Consider the following 18,499-nt stretch of genomic DNA (forward strand, 5'->3'; position numbering starts at 1 on the left):
GCCATGACACGCTCCCAGTTTGAGGCCATCCGGAAATGTCTGCATTATTCAGATAATGCAGCATGTCCCCCCCGAGGTGATCCTGCCTATGACCGTCTGTATAAGATACGGCCGGTCATCGATCCTTTCGGGGCCAAATTTGCGCAGGCCTACGTACCTGGAAGGGAGGTCGCGGTTGATGAGTCTCTCGTTGCGTTCAAGGGGAGACTCAGTTTCCGCCAATACATTCCCACTAAGCTGGCGAGGTATGGCGTGAAGATGTACAAAATTAGTGAGAGTACCTCAGGGTACACTTACAAATTTCGTGTGTACAAGGGGCGAGATTCCCGTATTCAACTTTCAGAATGTCCCCCCACTCTGGGTGTTAGCGGGAAACTCGTGTGGGACCTTATGTACCCACTGCTAGATAAGGGTTACCACTTGTACGTGGATAACTTTTATACTAGCATTCCCTTGTTCAGGTCCCTTGCCGCCAGATCCACGTTCGCTTGTGGGACCGTGCGGAAAAAATCAGCGCGGCCTCCCTGCCTACCCCCTCCAGGTACCTATCCCCAGGGGTGAGACCCGTGCCCTTACCAGTGGAAACCTGTTGCTGGTCAGGTATAAGATCAAGAGGGATGTCCTTGTACTGTCCACAATCCACGGTAATGGCATCACCCCTGTCCCTGTGCGAGGTAACGCGGCAACGCTCCTCAAGCCCGCTTGTATCGTCGACTACAATCGGTATATGGGAGGAGTTGATCTCTCTGATCAAGTCCTCAAGCCATATAATGCCATGCGCAAAACCCGGGCATGGTACAAAAAAGTTGCGGTCTATTTGGTACAGGTTGCCTTGTACAACGCTTTTGTACTATTCCGAAGCACTGGCAGCACAGGGACATTCCTCCAATTCTATGAGGCAGTCCTCAAGGACCTGATTTTTTTAGACCGGGAAAGAGCAGGCTGGAGTACCTCGGGAATTGGAGGCGCCCGGATCGTTCCTGGCCAACATTTTCCAGGTGTGGTCCCCCATACTGGAAAGAAGGGACGAAGCCAAAAAAGATGCAGAGTGTGTCACAAGAGGGGGATACGGAAGGACACCACCACTCAGTGCGACACGTGCCCCGATCATCCGGGCCTCTGCGTTATCGATTGCTTCAGGGAGTATCACACTTCCATGGAGTACTACATTTTTATTCTCCCCAACAGTCCCCTAGAGAACATAAAAAACTATGGCTCTCAGACTTTGGAGACACGGAAACAATTTTTTCCCCCAAAAAAATATTAGTTTTAGTGCAGGCATCCTCAAACTGCGGCCCTCCAGATGTTGTAAAACTATAACTCCCAGCATGCCCAGACAACCTACAGCCATCAGCAGGGCATGGTGGGAATTGTAGTTTTACAACATCTGGAGGGCCGCAGTTTTAGGATGCCTGCTTAGTGTCTCCAAAGTCTGAGAGCCATACATATTGGGCATCGCTGCGTCCGTAAAAAGAACATTTAACCCAACCCCCCCCCCCCCCCCCCCCCCCGGATGAACAGCGTAAAAAAAAAAAAAAAAACATGTAAAAAAAAAAGCTATTTTTTGTCACCTAACATCACAAAAAGTGTAATAGCGAGCGATCAAAATGTCATATGCACCCCCAATTAATGCCAATAAAACCGCCATCTCATCCCGCAAAAATGAGCCCCTACATTAGATAGTCGCCCAAAAAATAAAATAAAAAATGTAGCTCCCAGTCTATGGAGATACTAAAATAATTTTTTTGGGTTCCTAAAATGATAATATAGTGTAAAATCTAAATAAATTTTAAAATGTAGACATATTAGGTATCGCCGCGTCCGTAAGAATCTGCCCTATAAAAATAACATTTGACCATACCCCTCGGATGAACAGCGTTAAAAATATAAAATAAAAACGGTGCCAAAACACCCATTTTTTGCCAAAATTTCCATTTGAATCCTTTTTTTCCGGTAATAAAGCAAGGGTTAACAGCCAAACAAAACTAAATATTTATTGCCCTGATTCTGTAGTTTGCAGAAACACCCCATATGTGGTCGTAAATGGCTATATAGGCAGGGCATAGAATGAAGGGAACGCCATATGGTTTCTGGAAGACAGATTTTGATGGACTGGTTTATTTACGCCATGTCCCATTAGAAGTCCCCCCTGATGTAGCCTAGACTAGAAACTCCAAAAAAGTGACCCCATCTAAGAAACTACACCCCTCAAGGTATTCAAAAGTTACTTTACAAACTTTGTTAACCCTTTAGGTGTTCCACAAAACTAAATAGCGAATGTAGAAACAATTTTAGAATTAAAATTTTTTGTTACCTTGCCTCAAAAAAGTGTAATATAGAGCAACCAAAAATCATATTTACCCTAAAATAGTTCCAAAACAACAACCACATTATCCCGTAGTTTCCTAGATGGGGTCACTTTTATGGAGTTTCTACTCTAGGGGTGCATCAGGGGGCTTGAAAGGGTACATGGTGTAAATAAACCAGTCCAGCAAAATCTGCCTTCCAAAAACCATATGGCGTTCCCCTTCTTCTATGTCCTGCCGTTTAGCCAAATAGTAGTTTACGACCACATATGGGGTGTTTCTGCAAACTACAGAATCAGGGCAACCCATATTGAGTTTTGTTTGGCTGTTAACCCATTTTTTCCAGTAATAAAGTAAGGGTTAAAATGGAAAATTTTCAAAAAATTTGAAATTCCTAAATTGTTTCTCCATCTGCCATTAACTCTTGTGGAACACCTAAAGGGTTAAAAAAGTTTGTAAACCCAGTTTTGAATACCTTGAGGGGTGTACTTTCTTAGATGGAGTCACTTTTTTGAAATTTCTATTCTAGGGGTGCAACGGGGGGCTTGAAATGGGACATGGTATAAACAAAACCAGTCCCAAAATCTGTCTTGCAAAAACCATATGGCGTTCCCCTCCTTCTATGTCCTCTCGTTTGGCCAAACAGTAGTTTACGACTACATATGGTGTGTTTCTGCAAACTACAGAATCAGGGCAACCTATATTGAGTTTTGTTTGGCAGTTAACCCTTGCTTTGTTCCTGGAAAAAATTGATTATATTGGAAAATTTTCCCAAAAATCTAAATTCTTAAATTTTATGTCCATTTGCCATGAAGTCTTGTGGAAGACCTAAAGGGTTAACAAAGTTTGTAAAATCAGTTTTGAATACGTTGAGGGGTGTAGTTTCTAAAATTGGGTCATTTTTGGATGGTTTCTATTACGTAAGCCTCACAAAGTGACTTCAGACCTGAACTGGTCCATAAAAAGTGGGATTTGGAAAATTTCAGAAAAATTTCAAAATTTGCTTCTAAACTTCTAAGCTATGTAACATCCCCAAAAAATAAAATATCATTCCCAAAATGATACAAACATGAAGTAGACATATGGGGAATGTAAAGTCATCACAATTTTTGGGCGTATTACTATGTATTACAGAAGTAGAGAAACTGAAACTTTGAAATTTGCTAATTTTTCCAAATTTTTGGTAAATTAGGTATTTTTTTATGCAAAAAAATTTACTTTTTTGACCCAATTTTAGCAGTGTCATGAAGTACAATATGTGACGAAAAAACTGTCTCAGAACGGCCTCGGTAAGTAAAAGCGTTTTAAAATTATCAGCACTTAAAGTGACACTGGTCAGATTTGCAAAAAATGGCCTGGTCCTTAAGGTGAAATAGGGCTGTGTCCTTAAGGGGTTAAAGTGCTCACCACGAGGCATTCATATTCGAACCCGACCATCATGGGATCCCAAACATAACTTGGATTTGGTGCTAAGGACAACATGGTCCAGTGCGTAACAGTCCAGGTTTCTCGTTCACAACAGCACTGCAAATGAAGTGGCAGAACAGGTAATGGATGCCTTGACACCAAATTTCCTTATGCTGTGCCTGGAAATGGTCCGGTCAGAGACAGGGGTGTGTAATGAATGCGCAAACTGTGTCTGGATTGTGGACAACAAAGCTGTAGGAGCTGCATGCGCTTGTCGGCTGGTCAAACAATCTACTTGGCGGCCATCTGGAGCCTGTTTGCCATCTGTGCATGCCCTCACAACTCCTAACAGCTAGGTCAGAATGGCCTCGATGACAGACAATTTGTCAAAACGACCATCCTGCTTCTCATAGTCCAGTGATGTCAACTGGGCAGATGTATTCAAGTGTTCCACAGAGGCATGTCTAGTAGCCAACTGTCTCTCACCAAGAGGAACACTACCCAGAAGTAGCCTCTGGCAACAGAGGAAGCTCTTTTCTCACCTTCTTGTGGCAAGACCCAGTGTCTTATCAGACCACACATGTAATCATTTACATATCTGCCTGAGACATAACTGCATGCCGAGTTTTTCAGCAATCTGACATTTCTATCTGGCTGCTTGTATTTTTTGTCAATGAGTATGTCTGAATAGAACAATACATTTGATATTGAGACTTGGTCCCAGTGGTGCACCTCATTTTTAACAGGTCCAATTATGAATAATCATGGGGGCACTGGGGGACATGGCATGGAAGGGCTGATGGCACGGAGGCACTGGGCAAGGGGGACATCATGGCAATCTGGATGGCATGGAGGGGCTGATGGCAGTGCCATCATGGGGGCACTGGGGGACATAGAATGGAGGGGCTGATCTGATGGCACTGACGGAGTGGGGGCACATGGTGGATGGCATGGAGGCACTGGGGAAGGGGACATCATGGTAATCTGGATGGCATGGAGGGGCTGATGGCAGTGCCATCATGGGGCACTGGGGGACATGGCATGGAGGGGCTGATCCGATGGCACTGGGGGAGTGGGGGACATGGTGGATGGCATGGAGGCACTGGGGAAGGGGGACATCATGGTAATCTGGATGGCATGGAGGGGCTGATGGCAGTGCCATCATGGGGGCACTGAGAGACATGATGTAGTGGCTGATCTGATGGCACTGGGGAAGTGGGGGACATGTTCACGATTTGAAAATACATTTGCTTCCTTTCCATAAATACTGTAGTGTCTGTTATTGCAGGTCAGAGCTGCAATACCAGACAACACTCATGGACCAGAGTTGAATGGTTTCTGAAAAGAAAGCCAATGCATTTTTTTTTTCTAACCCTGGACAGCCAATTAAAAAACTCTAGAAAAGTCACCCACCTTAAAGTCAATGGAAGGATCCATTATGGATCAATTTTGTATCCTCATTAAACTGTGATGGATTAAAATGGTGTTAAAAATGTAAATGCATGCATCGTTTGCTGCAGTCACTGTAGATCGATGGCAAAACAGCATAGGCGTACATTTGGTTTAGCTGCGGTTTTTTAGAAGTGTGATAATGTTAGAAACAAATCCATTTCTGGATGTGGCTTTTAACTATTACCTTTTAATATGCAGTAGGTAGAATTTTATTCAGACCATGCAATGGCCCACAGCCAACTATATTGAATATTATCTATGCATTAGGTCATAATAACCTGGAACAAGCAGATTGACTAAAACCAGTTTAAATTTTAAAATGTTGCGACCATTGAATTCTATATTTACAGTTACATATCTTATAAGCATTTTTATTGGAGTCCAATGCAGCATTACTCTCTTAAAGGTTTTTTTCTAGGATAATAGGGAAGGCTCCTAGCCTGTATCAGCCCCTGAAAGATCCATACTTGTCTGCTCCCCACCACTCTTGTCCTGCACGCTGACTGCTATTCATCTGTCTAACAGTCCCCTGATTGTTTTCCTCCAATCAGGGCATGCACTGCTGCAACCAAGGACGAGCTTCAGCAGTGATGTGTCCCCCAATCATCAGCCTTGGTGAAACGGCATTTAACTTTATGAATGGCGTACTGTTTGCTGGAGTTACAATCATGTTAAACATAAGGAGTAAAAACTTTCTGTTCAATTGGATGACATGAAAACGGACAATTTTCTGAAGATCAACTAGATGTGTCCCCTGTTTAGGCCTCATGCACATGACCTTATGTATTTTGTGGCCCGCAAAGTACGGATCTGCAAAATATGGATGCTGGCTATGTGCGTCCTGCAAGTTCTGCAGGCCCCATTATCAAAATGCCTATTCTATGCCTATTCTGCAAAATAGACAAGAATAGGACATGTTCTGTTTTTTACGGGGTAGACATGCGGACATACAGATGCGGACATTGCACTGTGCTGTTGGTATTTACCGCGGTCCCACTGAAATGAATGGGTCTGCAAAAAATGTGAATTAGGTGCGGAAAAAATGGTCATGTGCATGAGGCTTAGAAAGGGGGCTTCCAGGAATACAATATTAATGGCCTATCTTTAGGATTGACTATAGATATCAGATTTGCAGAACAAAGTTGTAATACCCAGCACAGCTACTATTAAATATATGGTATGCAGGTGTGTAGAGCAATGTAAAAAGTGAACAAGTTGGGGTCCCTGCGTTACCAACCCTTCAGACAGCTGAATGGCAGTGGTGCAAAGTGCCGAACCGCCACCAAACTGATATTGATGGCCTATCTTAAGAATAGCTGTATAGAAGTTCAGTTGGCACATAGCTCGTGGTGCTTGCGTAAAGGGAACGCCATATGCCATTTATAACATGCTTTTAGGGCTGAAACGAATCATCGATTTAATCAATGTAATCGAGGCAAAAAAATCCTCAATGCAGTTTCCCTGCATCGAGGATTCGTTTAAATCACGTGGCCTTGCGTACACACATCGTCAGCGCGCTGGCTGATGCTGTGTGTGACATAAGGTCCCTCCCAGTGCATGCTGGGATGAAGATGCGTCTCCTTCGGACTCCATGTGTCAGCGCACTGCTAGAAAGGGTAAGTATATAGTTAGCGGCGGGGGGCACCTGTGATTTGGCTTGGAGGGGCTGATCTGATGGGAGTGGGGGACATGGTGGATGGCATGGAAGCACTGGGGAAGGGGGACATCATGGCAAACTGGATGGCATGGAGGGGCTGATGGCAGTGCTGGCATTGGGGGACATGGCATGGAGGGGCTGATCTGATGGCACGGAGGCACTGGGGAAGGGGGACATCATGGCAATCTGGATGGCATGGAGGGGCTGATGGCAGTGCCATCATGGGGGCACTGGGGGACATGGAATGGAGGGGCTGATCTGATGGCAGTGGGGGACATGGTGGATGGCATGGAGGCACTGGGGAAGGGGACATCATGGTAATCTGGATGGCATGGAGGGGCTGATGTCAGTGCCATCATGGGGGCACTGAGGGACATGACATGTAGGGGCTGATCTGATGGCACTGGGCAAGTGGGGGACATGTTCACGATTTGAAAAATACATTTGCTTCCTTTCCGTAAATACTGTAGTGTCTGTTATTGCAGGTCAGCCCCATTTACTTGAATGGCATTGAGCTGCAATACCAGACAACACTCATGGACCAGAGTTGAATGGTTTCTGAAAGGAAAGCCAATGCATTTTTTTTCTAACCCTGGACAGCCAATTAAAAAGCTCTAGAAAAGTCACTCACCTTAAAGTCAATTGAAGGATCCATTATGGATCAATTTTGTATCCTCAAAATTTTTTGCATTGTTTGACATGGGGGTCTGGCTCTGATTGCAGCAAGGGAGGGTCTGATGGTGGCAGCCTGGGGGTCTGATCATGGTGGTCTGATTGCGGGCTTGCGGCATGGGGGGACTGATTTGATTGCAAAGCTGACTGACTTTGGGGAGGGGGAATCTTATCAAAATGCTATGTCACTGTGCAGCATTTTTTGTCTGGATCCCCATTACAGTCAATGGGCATCCAGCTATGACTGATGCAGCCAGTGAACTCTGGCAGTCTGATCCCCCACCGTAACAAACTGCCAGAGTTCACAACATAACCTTAGATACACATTCTGGCAGAGGAACAGCCTGCTGGAGTATACCGTATTGGGTATAGCCGGATACAACCAGCTATATGCTCTCATTGACTATAATGTGGTCCAAGGCCATCTGGCCATGTTCCGGCATACATGCTGGGTATCGTCCAAAGTTTTTGTTTTTTTTTGTTCAGCCAAAACCCAGCTTGAATGCTGTAACAAGACCGGACCCCATTACAGTCAATGGCTGCAGCAGCCGGCAGATATTACAGCTATATCCGATAATAAGAGTACTCAATTAATCGATAGAATACTTGATTACTAAAATAATCGTTTACTGCAGCCCTATATGCTTTTTTATATAGAGAAGCCTCAGAATAAAAGCTGCGTATTCAGAGAATGCTTAATATTCAGAAAAGTGCCACAGAATCCACCAAATGTGAGAAAAAAAACACTGTGACCCTCTCCTGTCCAGAATGAGTCCCCCGAAGAGAAAGAGCACGCCGCTCATGTGTGGTGTGCTCTCCATTCACTGCTGGGGGAGTTCTAAAAACAGCCGAATGAGCATGCTCTGCTATCCATGCACGGCCACCTCTCCATTCACCACTATGTGACTGCCAGAAATAGCTGAGCCAGCACTCGGCTGTTTTTGGAGCTCCCATTGCTGTGAAAGGAGGGTGGCCGCACTTGCTTAACCCCTTATTGACCACACACATTATTTAAAAGTCGCATTCCAAGAGCTATAGCTTTTTTGTTTTTTCATCAATTTACTTGTATGAGGTCTTATTTTTTGCAGGACAAGTTATAGTATATAATGCACCATTTTGGGTACATGTAATGATTGATTAAAGCCAGTTGTTTAGCCAAAACCCCCATTTGTTTACGTCAGTAAAAAGGCGTATTAGTGGTCACTAAGGGGTTTTAATGTTCTCTCTTTCACTTTGGGGGCCCGTTCTGGAGATAGGTTCCGGTCCCACCTCTGCAACCTGCTCCTATCTGATATTGATGGCATATGCCATCAATGTCTGGGGTGGGAATACACACAAAAAAAAGTGCACATAAATACACCACAAAAAAAACTCCAAACTATTTTTCAGCAAATCGCTGTGTGTGAAACTAGCCTAAAACCGAAAATAATCACCACTCACTTCAGTACCTCTCCCTTGTGAGGCTCACAGTTTAAATTCCCTATCTCAAGCACTACTAGGGCCAAGATTTTAATTCTAGGAAAAGTTTGTTCTATTTTTGAGAGCGTAAGCATTTATGCGGTTGTCCAGCAACTTAATTAAGAATAAAAAATAAAAAAAAGATTAGATGTAAAATAATTAAAGAAGTAATATCTTACTGATCCCCTGCCACTTGCGTTCCAACGCTTCCCAGTTTCTCTACTGTACTTTCTGGTCCCTCTTGATACAAACATATTATCTCTGCAGTCAATCACAGGTTTTAAAATATTTTAAGTGGCAGGTCAACCCCTTTAAAGAGCCATATATGACCTATATAAGCAGTGCTATGGCTACTGTGGCACAGTATTTTTAAGCATGTATATAAAGTAAGAAAATTAGGGATTGATAGCTGCAGGTCTATCACAGGTTTAGTGTTTGATTTTAGTTATTGCTTGCATAATAAGATCCAGTCCTCCTCACCCCATCAGTAATTGTATCTACACTTAAAGTGTAGAATTATAAACATAATTTGAGAGATATTGTACACAACATAAAGTTTTACAGGCAATGTTCCCTGGGGAGACATATTCATAAAGTTAGATAGAATGTTAATATAATGACTGTATAAAGCTGGTGTTACTTGTATGTTTTTTTTATTTTAATATGTGCTACTGTCTTGTACTGGTATGTCTCCCTAGGTGGTGGCACTCTGTTCGACCCCAAATCTGTCGTCATTTACAGAACCCCCACGTAGACTTTAATAACCATTTACTCTTACAGAGTACATAACCTGCTCTCGTTTCACGTGATAACAGTTTATTTTTGTATATCCGACACCATGATTGTCAGAGTTCCCAGAGTGACTCCGAACGCCGTGTTCAGTGGCATTACGATTTGTAGTTTTGGATTTATAATCTTAGCAAAACTATTTGTTGTCTTGTAAGGTGGGAAGATAATTGAAATGTAAGTTACCGTGTCTCTAGAAGCCTGTGCATAAAGTATGATACATGCACATATATAAAAAATTCTGGTCCTCTATAATTAATACTGCATGTAGTGACATGATAAAGTGTTGTGGCTTTCAGGGTAAAGATTATTGATAGTACCTATCCAACTAAACCTATGCGCACAAATTGCATGTGCTTTGATCTCTTATTCTACAATGAATTAAACATATCATGGAAATACAGGACTCATTTGCACTACAAGAAACCGTTCTCTTTCTTACGTTCAGTGGTGGTCTAGTATGCTAGTTGCACACCGTCTGTACCACAGTGCCCATCTGCACCTGTGTGATGGCACAACATTTATAAAACTTGTTAAACCATTGATTCCCTCCCCCCCAATATGTTGACTCAAAATATAAAAAAAAAATGAAGATTTCTTAAGAATAAGCAGGTTGTTAATACAGATAAAGTGCTTAGATATAAAAGTGAGAAAGGGCTAAATCAGAGCTACCTTTTCCTGGTGCCCAAAGGACATTGTAAAACGAAGATGTATTTTGAGGCCAATGTGGCTTAAAAGGTCACTAACCTGGCAAACAACTGTGCATTAATCAACAGTACTGGTGAATATAAGAAACTTTGCAATATATCTTATTGGAGCCTTTTTCTAGAATTATCAAATGCCCCCTTCCTTTTCTAAACTTTTTCTCTGGAATTTGTGTGAAATCTGTCTTGATAAAACCAAGACAAGCTGTCTTCTCACTTAAAGGGGTTGTCTCACTTCATCAAATTGCATTTATCATGTAGAGAAAGTTAATACAAGACACTAATGTATTGTGATTGTCCATATTGCTTCCTTTGCTGGCTTGATTCATTTTTCCATCACATTATACACTGCTCATTTCCATGGTTACGACCACCCTGTAATCCAGTACTGGTGGTCGTGGTTGCACACTGTAGGAAAAAGCACGGGAGTGCGCATAGGCGCTATAGTGTACAAGCATGGTCGCAGCTTCTGGATTGCAGGGTGGTCGTAACCCTTGGATATGAGCAGTGTATAATGTGACGGAGAAAGGAATCCAGTCAGCAAAGGAGGTAATATGGACAATCACAATACATAAGTAAGTGCCTTGTGTTAACTTTAACTACATGATAAATGCCATTTGCTGAAGTGAGACATCCCCTTTAAGGATCAGAGGGGTAAGTGCATAGAGACTAGAGAGCACAGGTGTGAATAAACTACCTACAATGTCCTCATAAGTATTAGAGATATTAATAATGAGAGCCCAAAGGACACCTATCATAGATACTATCTAAAGAAACAACGGGACTCACAATTACATTTATAGTAAAAAACAAAATACCCAAGTTTATTAGAAATGTATAGCATCACAAAAATTCATAAAAATACACGAGAGAACTAGACCACAATGTGTTGTGGCTCCCCATCTTGATGCGCTCTTTCTCTGACACCATTGCGTTGACGCAACGTGTCATGTGACTGGGGCCAGATGAGCGCGTCTAGGATGTGGGGAGCACCATCATGGTGGATTTGCGCCCATACAAGTGGCGACATAGGAGACACAGGTGATTAATATTTCCCCCTCATTTGGTCTCTATATATACCCTGCTTTCTCTGTTAGTATTACCTCCTGACAAAACGTTGAGGTGAAACGCACATCGAGGTGTTAGTGCTTGGGGCTGTATACATTTGTAACAGCCATGTCACAGGGTGTATATACTTTTGAATACTGAATCTTGATGTTTTTGTAGATTTTTTTTTTTATCTGTTATATAAGAAACATGTACAAAATCAGACTATCCAAAGATCCATATTGCATAAATCAACAATATAATAACATTTTACCCCAAATACCCGACCCCCACCCTTTTTAGAGAGAGGGAGAGAAAAAAAAAACACATCCGGCCCTAGTGCAACCATTTTTTCCATATTTTATCAGTTTTTCCTGCTCTCTCACTATATCTCTCAGACACCCGTTCCAGTTTAATCAAATTTTTCCGAAGTATAAGAAGTCTGGCTTGAAATAGTACTTTGCCTAAAACCAATCGTATCTCCTTATTCAATTTAAGATGTTCTGTAGCCCCTAATATACAAACTACTGGGTCTTTAAAAACTTGAACACCCAGAAATACTGATACAATTTCTGCAATCTCTTTCCAATACCTAAAAAGTTTAGGGCATATCCAAAAACAATGTATAAGATCCGCCTTCTCTCCCTTACATTTTGGGCACTTATCAGAAGTTCTCACACCCATTCTCTTTAACGCCCAAGGAGATCAATGTAGCCTGTGAACTATAAAAAACGGAGAGATTTTATGTGAGTCCCTTTCCGACACCATAGTATAACTTCTAAGGGCATCATTGCATTTTTCTTCCGTAAAAAACGGGAGCTCTTTTTCCCATTTTCCCCTGGCAAGTATTGTAATCCGTTTTTTTTTCCCCCCATCCATCAAAATCCCATATCTTTTTGCTCTTTTTTTCTCCTCCATTAGTAAATTTATCTATTCTATCTGATTGTTCCTTTCTATATTTACCTAAATTCACCAGTATCCTCATAGCATTTTTGAGCTGAAAATATTTATAAATATCCTTTTGGGGGATCCCAAACTCCCTTACCAAGGTGCCAAAATCCTTCAGTTTATCTTCCTCAAATACTAGACCTAGATATTTCACCCCCTGATTTTTCTATATACATACATTCCTATTGGTTCTTTCATGTGACATGTGCAGGGATAGTATAACTACCTTATAATTATCCTCACCAGATTTGTTATACCTGTTTAATCTGGTATGACAATGTGATAGTAGTTTGGTATTTTCCCTATTATCTCAGATTGTATTTTCATACAGACTCCAGCTATTTTTCTGTATCGACCTTCTCCATCTAGCTGATCATGTTCTCTCCTGTGTATTTTTATGAATTTTTGGGATACTATATATTTCTAATATATTAGGGTATTTTTTTTTACCATAATTGTGAGTCCCATTTTTTCTTTGGATGGTAGGCATGAATAAGCATATCCACCAGCTAAGTTTTATATCTCACACCAAGCACTTTGTTCACATCACCCATTCTCAGTACTTCTCTATAATGTTGTATATGCTTATCCTAAGTGAGTGAGTACATGTGAGTGAGCTTTAGAAAGCAGAATCTGCTGTCTCCATATGTAGTCTATGAGGAGACATCATAACAGTTAGTCTCTACCCACTAACTCAGAGACCACTGAGTACAATGGAGGTACAGCATGACTTGTACATTATACATGTCATGTAATAGCCAGATATGGTGGTATCACTCATGTATACACACATTGCAGCTTATTCTGAAATGTTACCTGAAAGTGTAGTTATGCTTTAAAGGGATACTCGTTGAGTATTTTTTTAGACTGAATATTCATAGAAAAAAAATTTCTATAATTTTTGCCAGTTTTTTTTCACTTTGGCAGTACTGTGACATTAAAAATTAAATACGGTCTTTCTGTAGTAGTCAGCACAGATAGATAAAACTCCTGTACAGATAGGTAATCCATCATCAGTTTAGGGGAAGGTATTAACTGCTAGTATAATAGTAGGTATAGAATTGGATTGACAGCATGAAAGCTCTATTGTCCTCTTGATAGGCCTAGATAAAGATGCCCACAGAAGAGCATTACACTTATTAGTATAATGTGAGCTGCTCTAATTGAGTCCCCCCCCCCCCCCCCTTCCCTTTCCATCTCTGGTCGGAGTAATTTACCTGAAAAAAAATCAAGCAAACCATTTTTCCATGCTGCATATCCAAACAAAGGAGGAAGTTAGGGTACTTTCACACTTGCAGCAGAGGATTCCGGCAGGCAGTTCCGTCGCCAGAACTGCCTGCCGGATCCGGACGCAAACTGATAGCATTTGTCAGGCGGATCCGTCTGACAAATGCATTGAAATACCGGAAAGCCGGATCCTGATCCGGCACTAATACACTTCAATAGAAATTAATGCCGGATCCGGCATTCCGGCAAGTGTTGGCAGGAGAGAAAACTGCAGCATGCTACAGTATTTTCTCCGGCCAAAAAAACGTAAGAGGGACTGAACTGATGCTTCCTGAACGGATTGCTCTCCATTCAGAAATGCATTAGGATAAAACTGATCAGTTTTTTTTCCTGTATTGAGCCCCTGTGATGGAACTCAATACCCGAAAACAAAAACGTTAGTGTGAAAGTACCCTAATAAAGCCAGGACAGGACGTAGAATACATAGGGAAAAAAATACATAAGATATTGACAGGCTGTTAATATGTGATAACAAATTATAATGTCCCTTTAAGAGAACAATGTTTAAAAGACAAAGATTAATATTAAAATTGCTGCACCAAGGTTCTAGTCACACAAGTCTTGCAGCTTGTAGTATAACCATTGCCATGTCAGTTCTATCAGTTTGTGAAATGAATCCTTACAGATTTTGACATATACAGTTGGCTTCTGATTTTATTTATTTTTTTACAGAAAACAATGACAACTGAAATTTGACAGAGCAGGCTCTCTCAGTAGTGTGAGCATTGTTTATTACTAGTAGAAATAGTGTTGTTTTTTTTTTATACTTTGTCTTTGCTGTTAAAGGGGGTGTCTAGGGTATTTATAAACTTTGATGAAGAAAGATGATGTGATAGAATAACAAAATAAATAGTACTTACCAAAAATGCCCCGATTGCTCCAACACCCCTGGTTCCGTTCTCCTAAAATTATGACATTGTGATCACCTGCTCACAACTGCTGCAGCAGATCACTATCCTTTTCTTTTTTTTTTTTTTTTTTAACAAGAAAATAAAAGACAACATGTATAGTGCAGTTGTGCTGCTGTGTGTAGAATATGACCTAATAGCAGTGTCATAAACTAAATACACTGCTCGACATAGAAATTGCAGCCCCAAAAAGGACAAGCCGTAAGGTTATGCAAATCAGGGAAATGGCAAAAGTTTTAAAGATCTGCAGATTTTTCAATTTTCAAACATTGAGCTCTAATCTGTGGTATTTGGGAGGGGCATAAAAGCCATATTGAAAAAAAGGTTCTTAGCCACATGAAACCTCAAAAATCTGATCAAGTCATGTGAGATGATTGACTGATGCTTCTTGCTCATCAACGTTCTAGTTATCGCCACTTGTTGCAAACTGAGAAGGACAGAATCCTTGAACTGAGAGACCTTAGTTTATCATTCTAACAGATCACTACGCGCCTAGGTCAAGATGTCAGTGCTGTTCATCATTGCATGCCCCATTGGTTGGTAGAACAACAATGAACAGAGTCGAACTTGTGCACGGATGGATCGTCGGATTAAAAGAATGTGACTTAGACATCCATTCTCCACTGCAAGTGAAATTGAATGTCGCATCCAAAGCCTAGGGTGGTGAGCAGTATCTACACAAATCTTCAGAAGCCGTTTGCAAGTCATTGGGCTACAAGCGAGACGTCCAGCTTCAGGTGTTCCATTGACCTTACAAAACCGTTCTCAAAGGCTATCATGATGCACAGCAAGACGGCAATGGAAGCTGCAATGGAGGTGGATCTTCTTCAGCGATGAGTCCTACTTTTATCCTCAATGCAATAATAGCCTGAGATTGGTCTGGGGACTAGGTGGGCAACGTCATATAGAGGACTTTACAAGGGAATGTCACACCGGCCTTACTCCTGGGATTATATTGTGGGGTGCCATAATGAATGGTATCTGGACCCCTCTGGACTTCATTTCATGTACACTAACAGTTCGATGTTAAATGTATTTACTTATTTTACGCACTTATATAGAGCTGATATATTCTGCGGTACTTGACCGACATTATCATTGCTTGCTGTTTCCAATGGAGCTCACAGTCTAAGTTCCCTATCAGTATCTCTGTCAGTATGGAGTGTGGGAGGAAACTGGAGTACCCGGAGAAAACCAACCAGGAGAAAATTCACGCAGCATGGATTTAGTAGTGGAACCAGTGATAGGGCCATTTCTCCAGAGTGCTCATAGGGAATAAATCAAGATGTTCTGAATATTTTGTCTTCATTTTTTATCATTTGCGTATCATTAACATGTCTGTCAAACCTGGGATTTCTATAATTCCATGACTTTTCCTTTTTGATGTTGCAATGTCAGTGTTGAGGAATGTATAAAGAAACTACAGCAGACCAAAGAACCTGAGTGATCAGTCTCAAGCGAGATGTACTAAACTTTAGAAAAACACCAAGGGAATGGGGGGGGGGGGGATACTTTGGAATTTATAAAGTGATATTAAGAAATAAAAGTAAAATTAGGAGAGTAGGAAGGACATAGACACACCTCATTACACCATACTTAATATTTTACACCATCACTCATTCAGTTATAGTAGATGTAAGTTATTCAAATATTAGAAATCACTTTTGGTTTATAGAAGTTACTTCCTCAACCCTATACCTACACAAGGTTACAAAGGCCACTAAACAGAAAATACACACAAAAATATAATCTAATAATAGATAATTCTTCTCTTAGCTTTTTTCATCTCGCTTACCTATAAGGGTTCTGCCACATGTTTTTTAAAGCAGTTTTTGGAGGAAATGTTTTTGTATTGAATGATGAAAGGAAAGAAAGCATGTCTACCACTTCTGGCTTTGGCTTCAAAAATTTCCTAGAAAAAACTGAACGTGTGGCAGCACCCTCTGGGTGCCAGTACGTGTCTGTGGTTTTGCTGTATATCGCCTGTACTAGCAGTAGTGTGATCACACTCATTATTGCCAAATACCCACTGAATCCTCATTGACCTTATTGAATTACCAGGATTATAGGTATTACATCTCTGCATTTGAGAGTGGAACCCTACAATGTATCATGATTTATTTCCAATTTGTGCATGAACCATTGCTGATGTGCTGCACATTGATGTTACAGCGCGCTCCATATACATAAAGCACTTGAGCATCAATGTTTATCGATCTTGAGGTAAAATATGTAGTCCAGGTTGCAGCCAGGCCGCAGGCAGAAGCTTCATTTGAAATAATGCCTCTATCATTCTAGGCTTTCCTGGCAGGAATCCATTCTTCATTATCATAGGCTTAGAACAAGGAATCCTGGGAGCCTTTAAACAGCAGTACAGTACAGGATAGGGACCAGGTATTTACAACACAGAGCAGCACTGGTTATTTTTAATACAGAATTTTTCTGTTCCACAGATACACGTCTGTCATATTTTATTAATCGCAATGTGTTACAATGCATATAAGATCAGAAAAAAAAATCCTTCTTTTTTTTCTTCTGGAAATAGAGCCCCATTTTATCCATGGGTACAGCCATATTTACTTGAGCAAGAATGAGTTCTAAGTCCTGATGCAGGTGGAGAAAAATAAAAGCAGCACCTTTTTTTAAAACAAAATAATCTAGTGCCCCTCCCCCTCTTATAAAAAAGTATACTTGTTTATCAACTTTTTATTAGTCATCATTGGACTTCATTTATTAAAACAAATCGAGTCAAAATATGGTGGAGTTACTCCTAGTAACCACATGTAATGATCGCCTCCAGATGAATGATCTCCATTGTGATTGCTCTTTCCCATACATATTCATTGTCTGCTGGCTGCACATCCTGTGGCACAAAAAAGACATCATCACTGACAGATGAGCATTTTGCTTGTTTGTCAGACCACCGGTGACACGTTTAGACTGGGGAAATTATTGGGAATGAGCATTCTCAACCCAGATAATTGCCCCGTTCCTCGCCTGCTTTAAATATATGCAATGTACACGCAAAACAATAACATTATACTATATTTTTTTTATTACAGAACAGTACTGAATGGAAGCCTGAATCCTGTCAAGATTGTGCCTGTCATGACAATATTGTGGTGTGTGAAAAGACCCTTTGCAGAGACCCCCAATGTGATTTTACAAAGGTATTGACATGTTTTTCAAGCAACACTTATTTCCTTTATTTTAAGCCCTCATGTTTTGTTCATCTTTGAGTTCTTCATGTAAACAGTTTATTTTCCATCAAAATCCATGTGAGTGAATGTGAAAATAAAGAGGGATTGAAGGGGTTTGACAGCACTTAAAGGGAATGTGCAGCGTCAGAATATTGATGACATATCCTCAGAATAAGTTATCGATATCAGATCAGCGGGGGTTTGACTTTAAGCACCCCCATGATCAGCTGGTTGAGCACTGCATCCTGTTCAAAATTTACCTACACACTGTCTCCTTTGTAGTGACAGTGCAGTGTCATTACACCATCCTCTCCCATTCAAGTGAACAGGAGCGGAAGATGTAGTTACACTGCACACCTGCTACAAGGAAGAGGATGTAGCACGTGTACAAACACTGTGACCTCTTTTACTTGCTGATCAGTGGGGGTACCAGGAGTCGGACTCTCGCTGATCTGATATTGATGATCAGGAGGATAGGTCGTCAATATCAGATTGGTGGGGGTCCTATTCTTGGTACCAGCACAGCTCTGTAGACTGTGTAGAGGCTGGTACACTACAAGCTGAGAACCATTCAAGCTATAAATTAATTGCCAGGTAATTTAGTGGTGGACTGTCCTCTTCAGGAGAACGTCCTGTGAACCACAACAAGGGTATTCCTTTAAGCCTT

At 41.3% G+C, this 18,499-nt stretch overlaps 1 protein-coding gene across 1 annotated transcript in view; it reads left to right on the forward strand.

Moving 5' to 3' along the window:
• Positions 1–18,499, forward strand: part of FRAS1 (Fraser extracellular matrix complex subunit 1) — a 487,428-nt gene that overhangs the window by 163,420 nt on the left and 305,509 nt on the right. Inside the window, exon 3 of the mRNA XM_040418026.1 lies at positions 17,695–17,802. Coding sequence (XP_040273960.1) covers positions 17,695–17,802 — 108 coding nt within the window. The remainder of the gene's footprint in view (positions 1–17,694; positions 17,803–18,499) is intronic.

Source organism: Bufo bufo, chromosome 2 (genome assembly GCF_905171765.1).
Source record: "Bufo bufo chromosome 2, aBufBuf1.1, whole genome shotgun sequence".
Taxonomy (NCBI): Eukaryota; Metazoa; Chordata; class Amphibia; order Anura; family Bufonidae; genus Bufo; species Bufo bufo.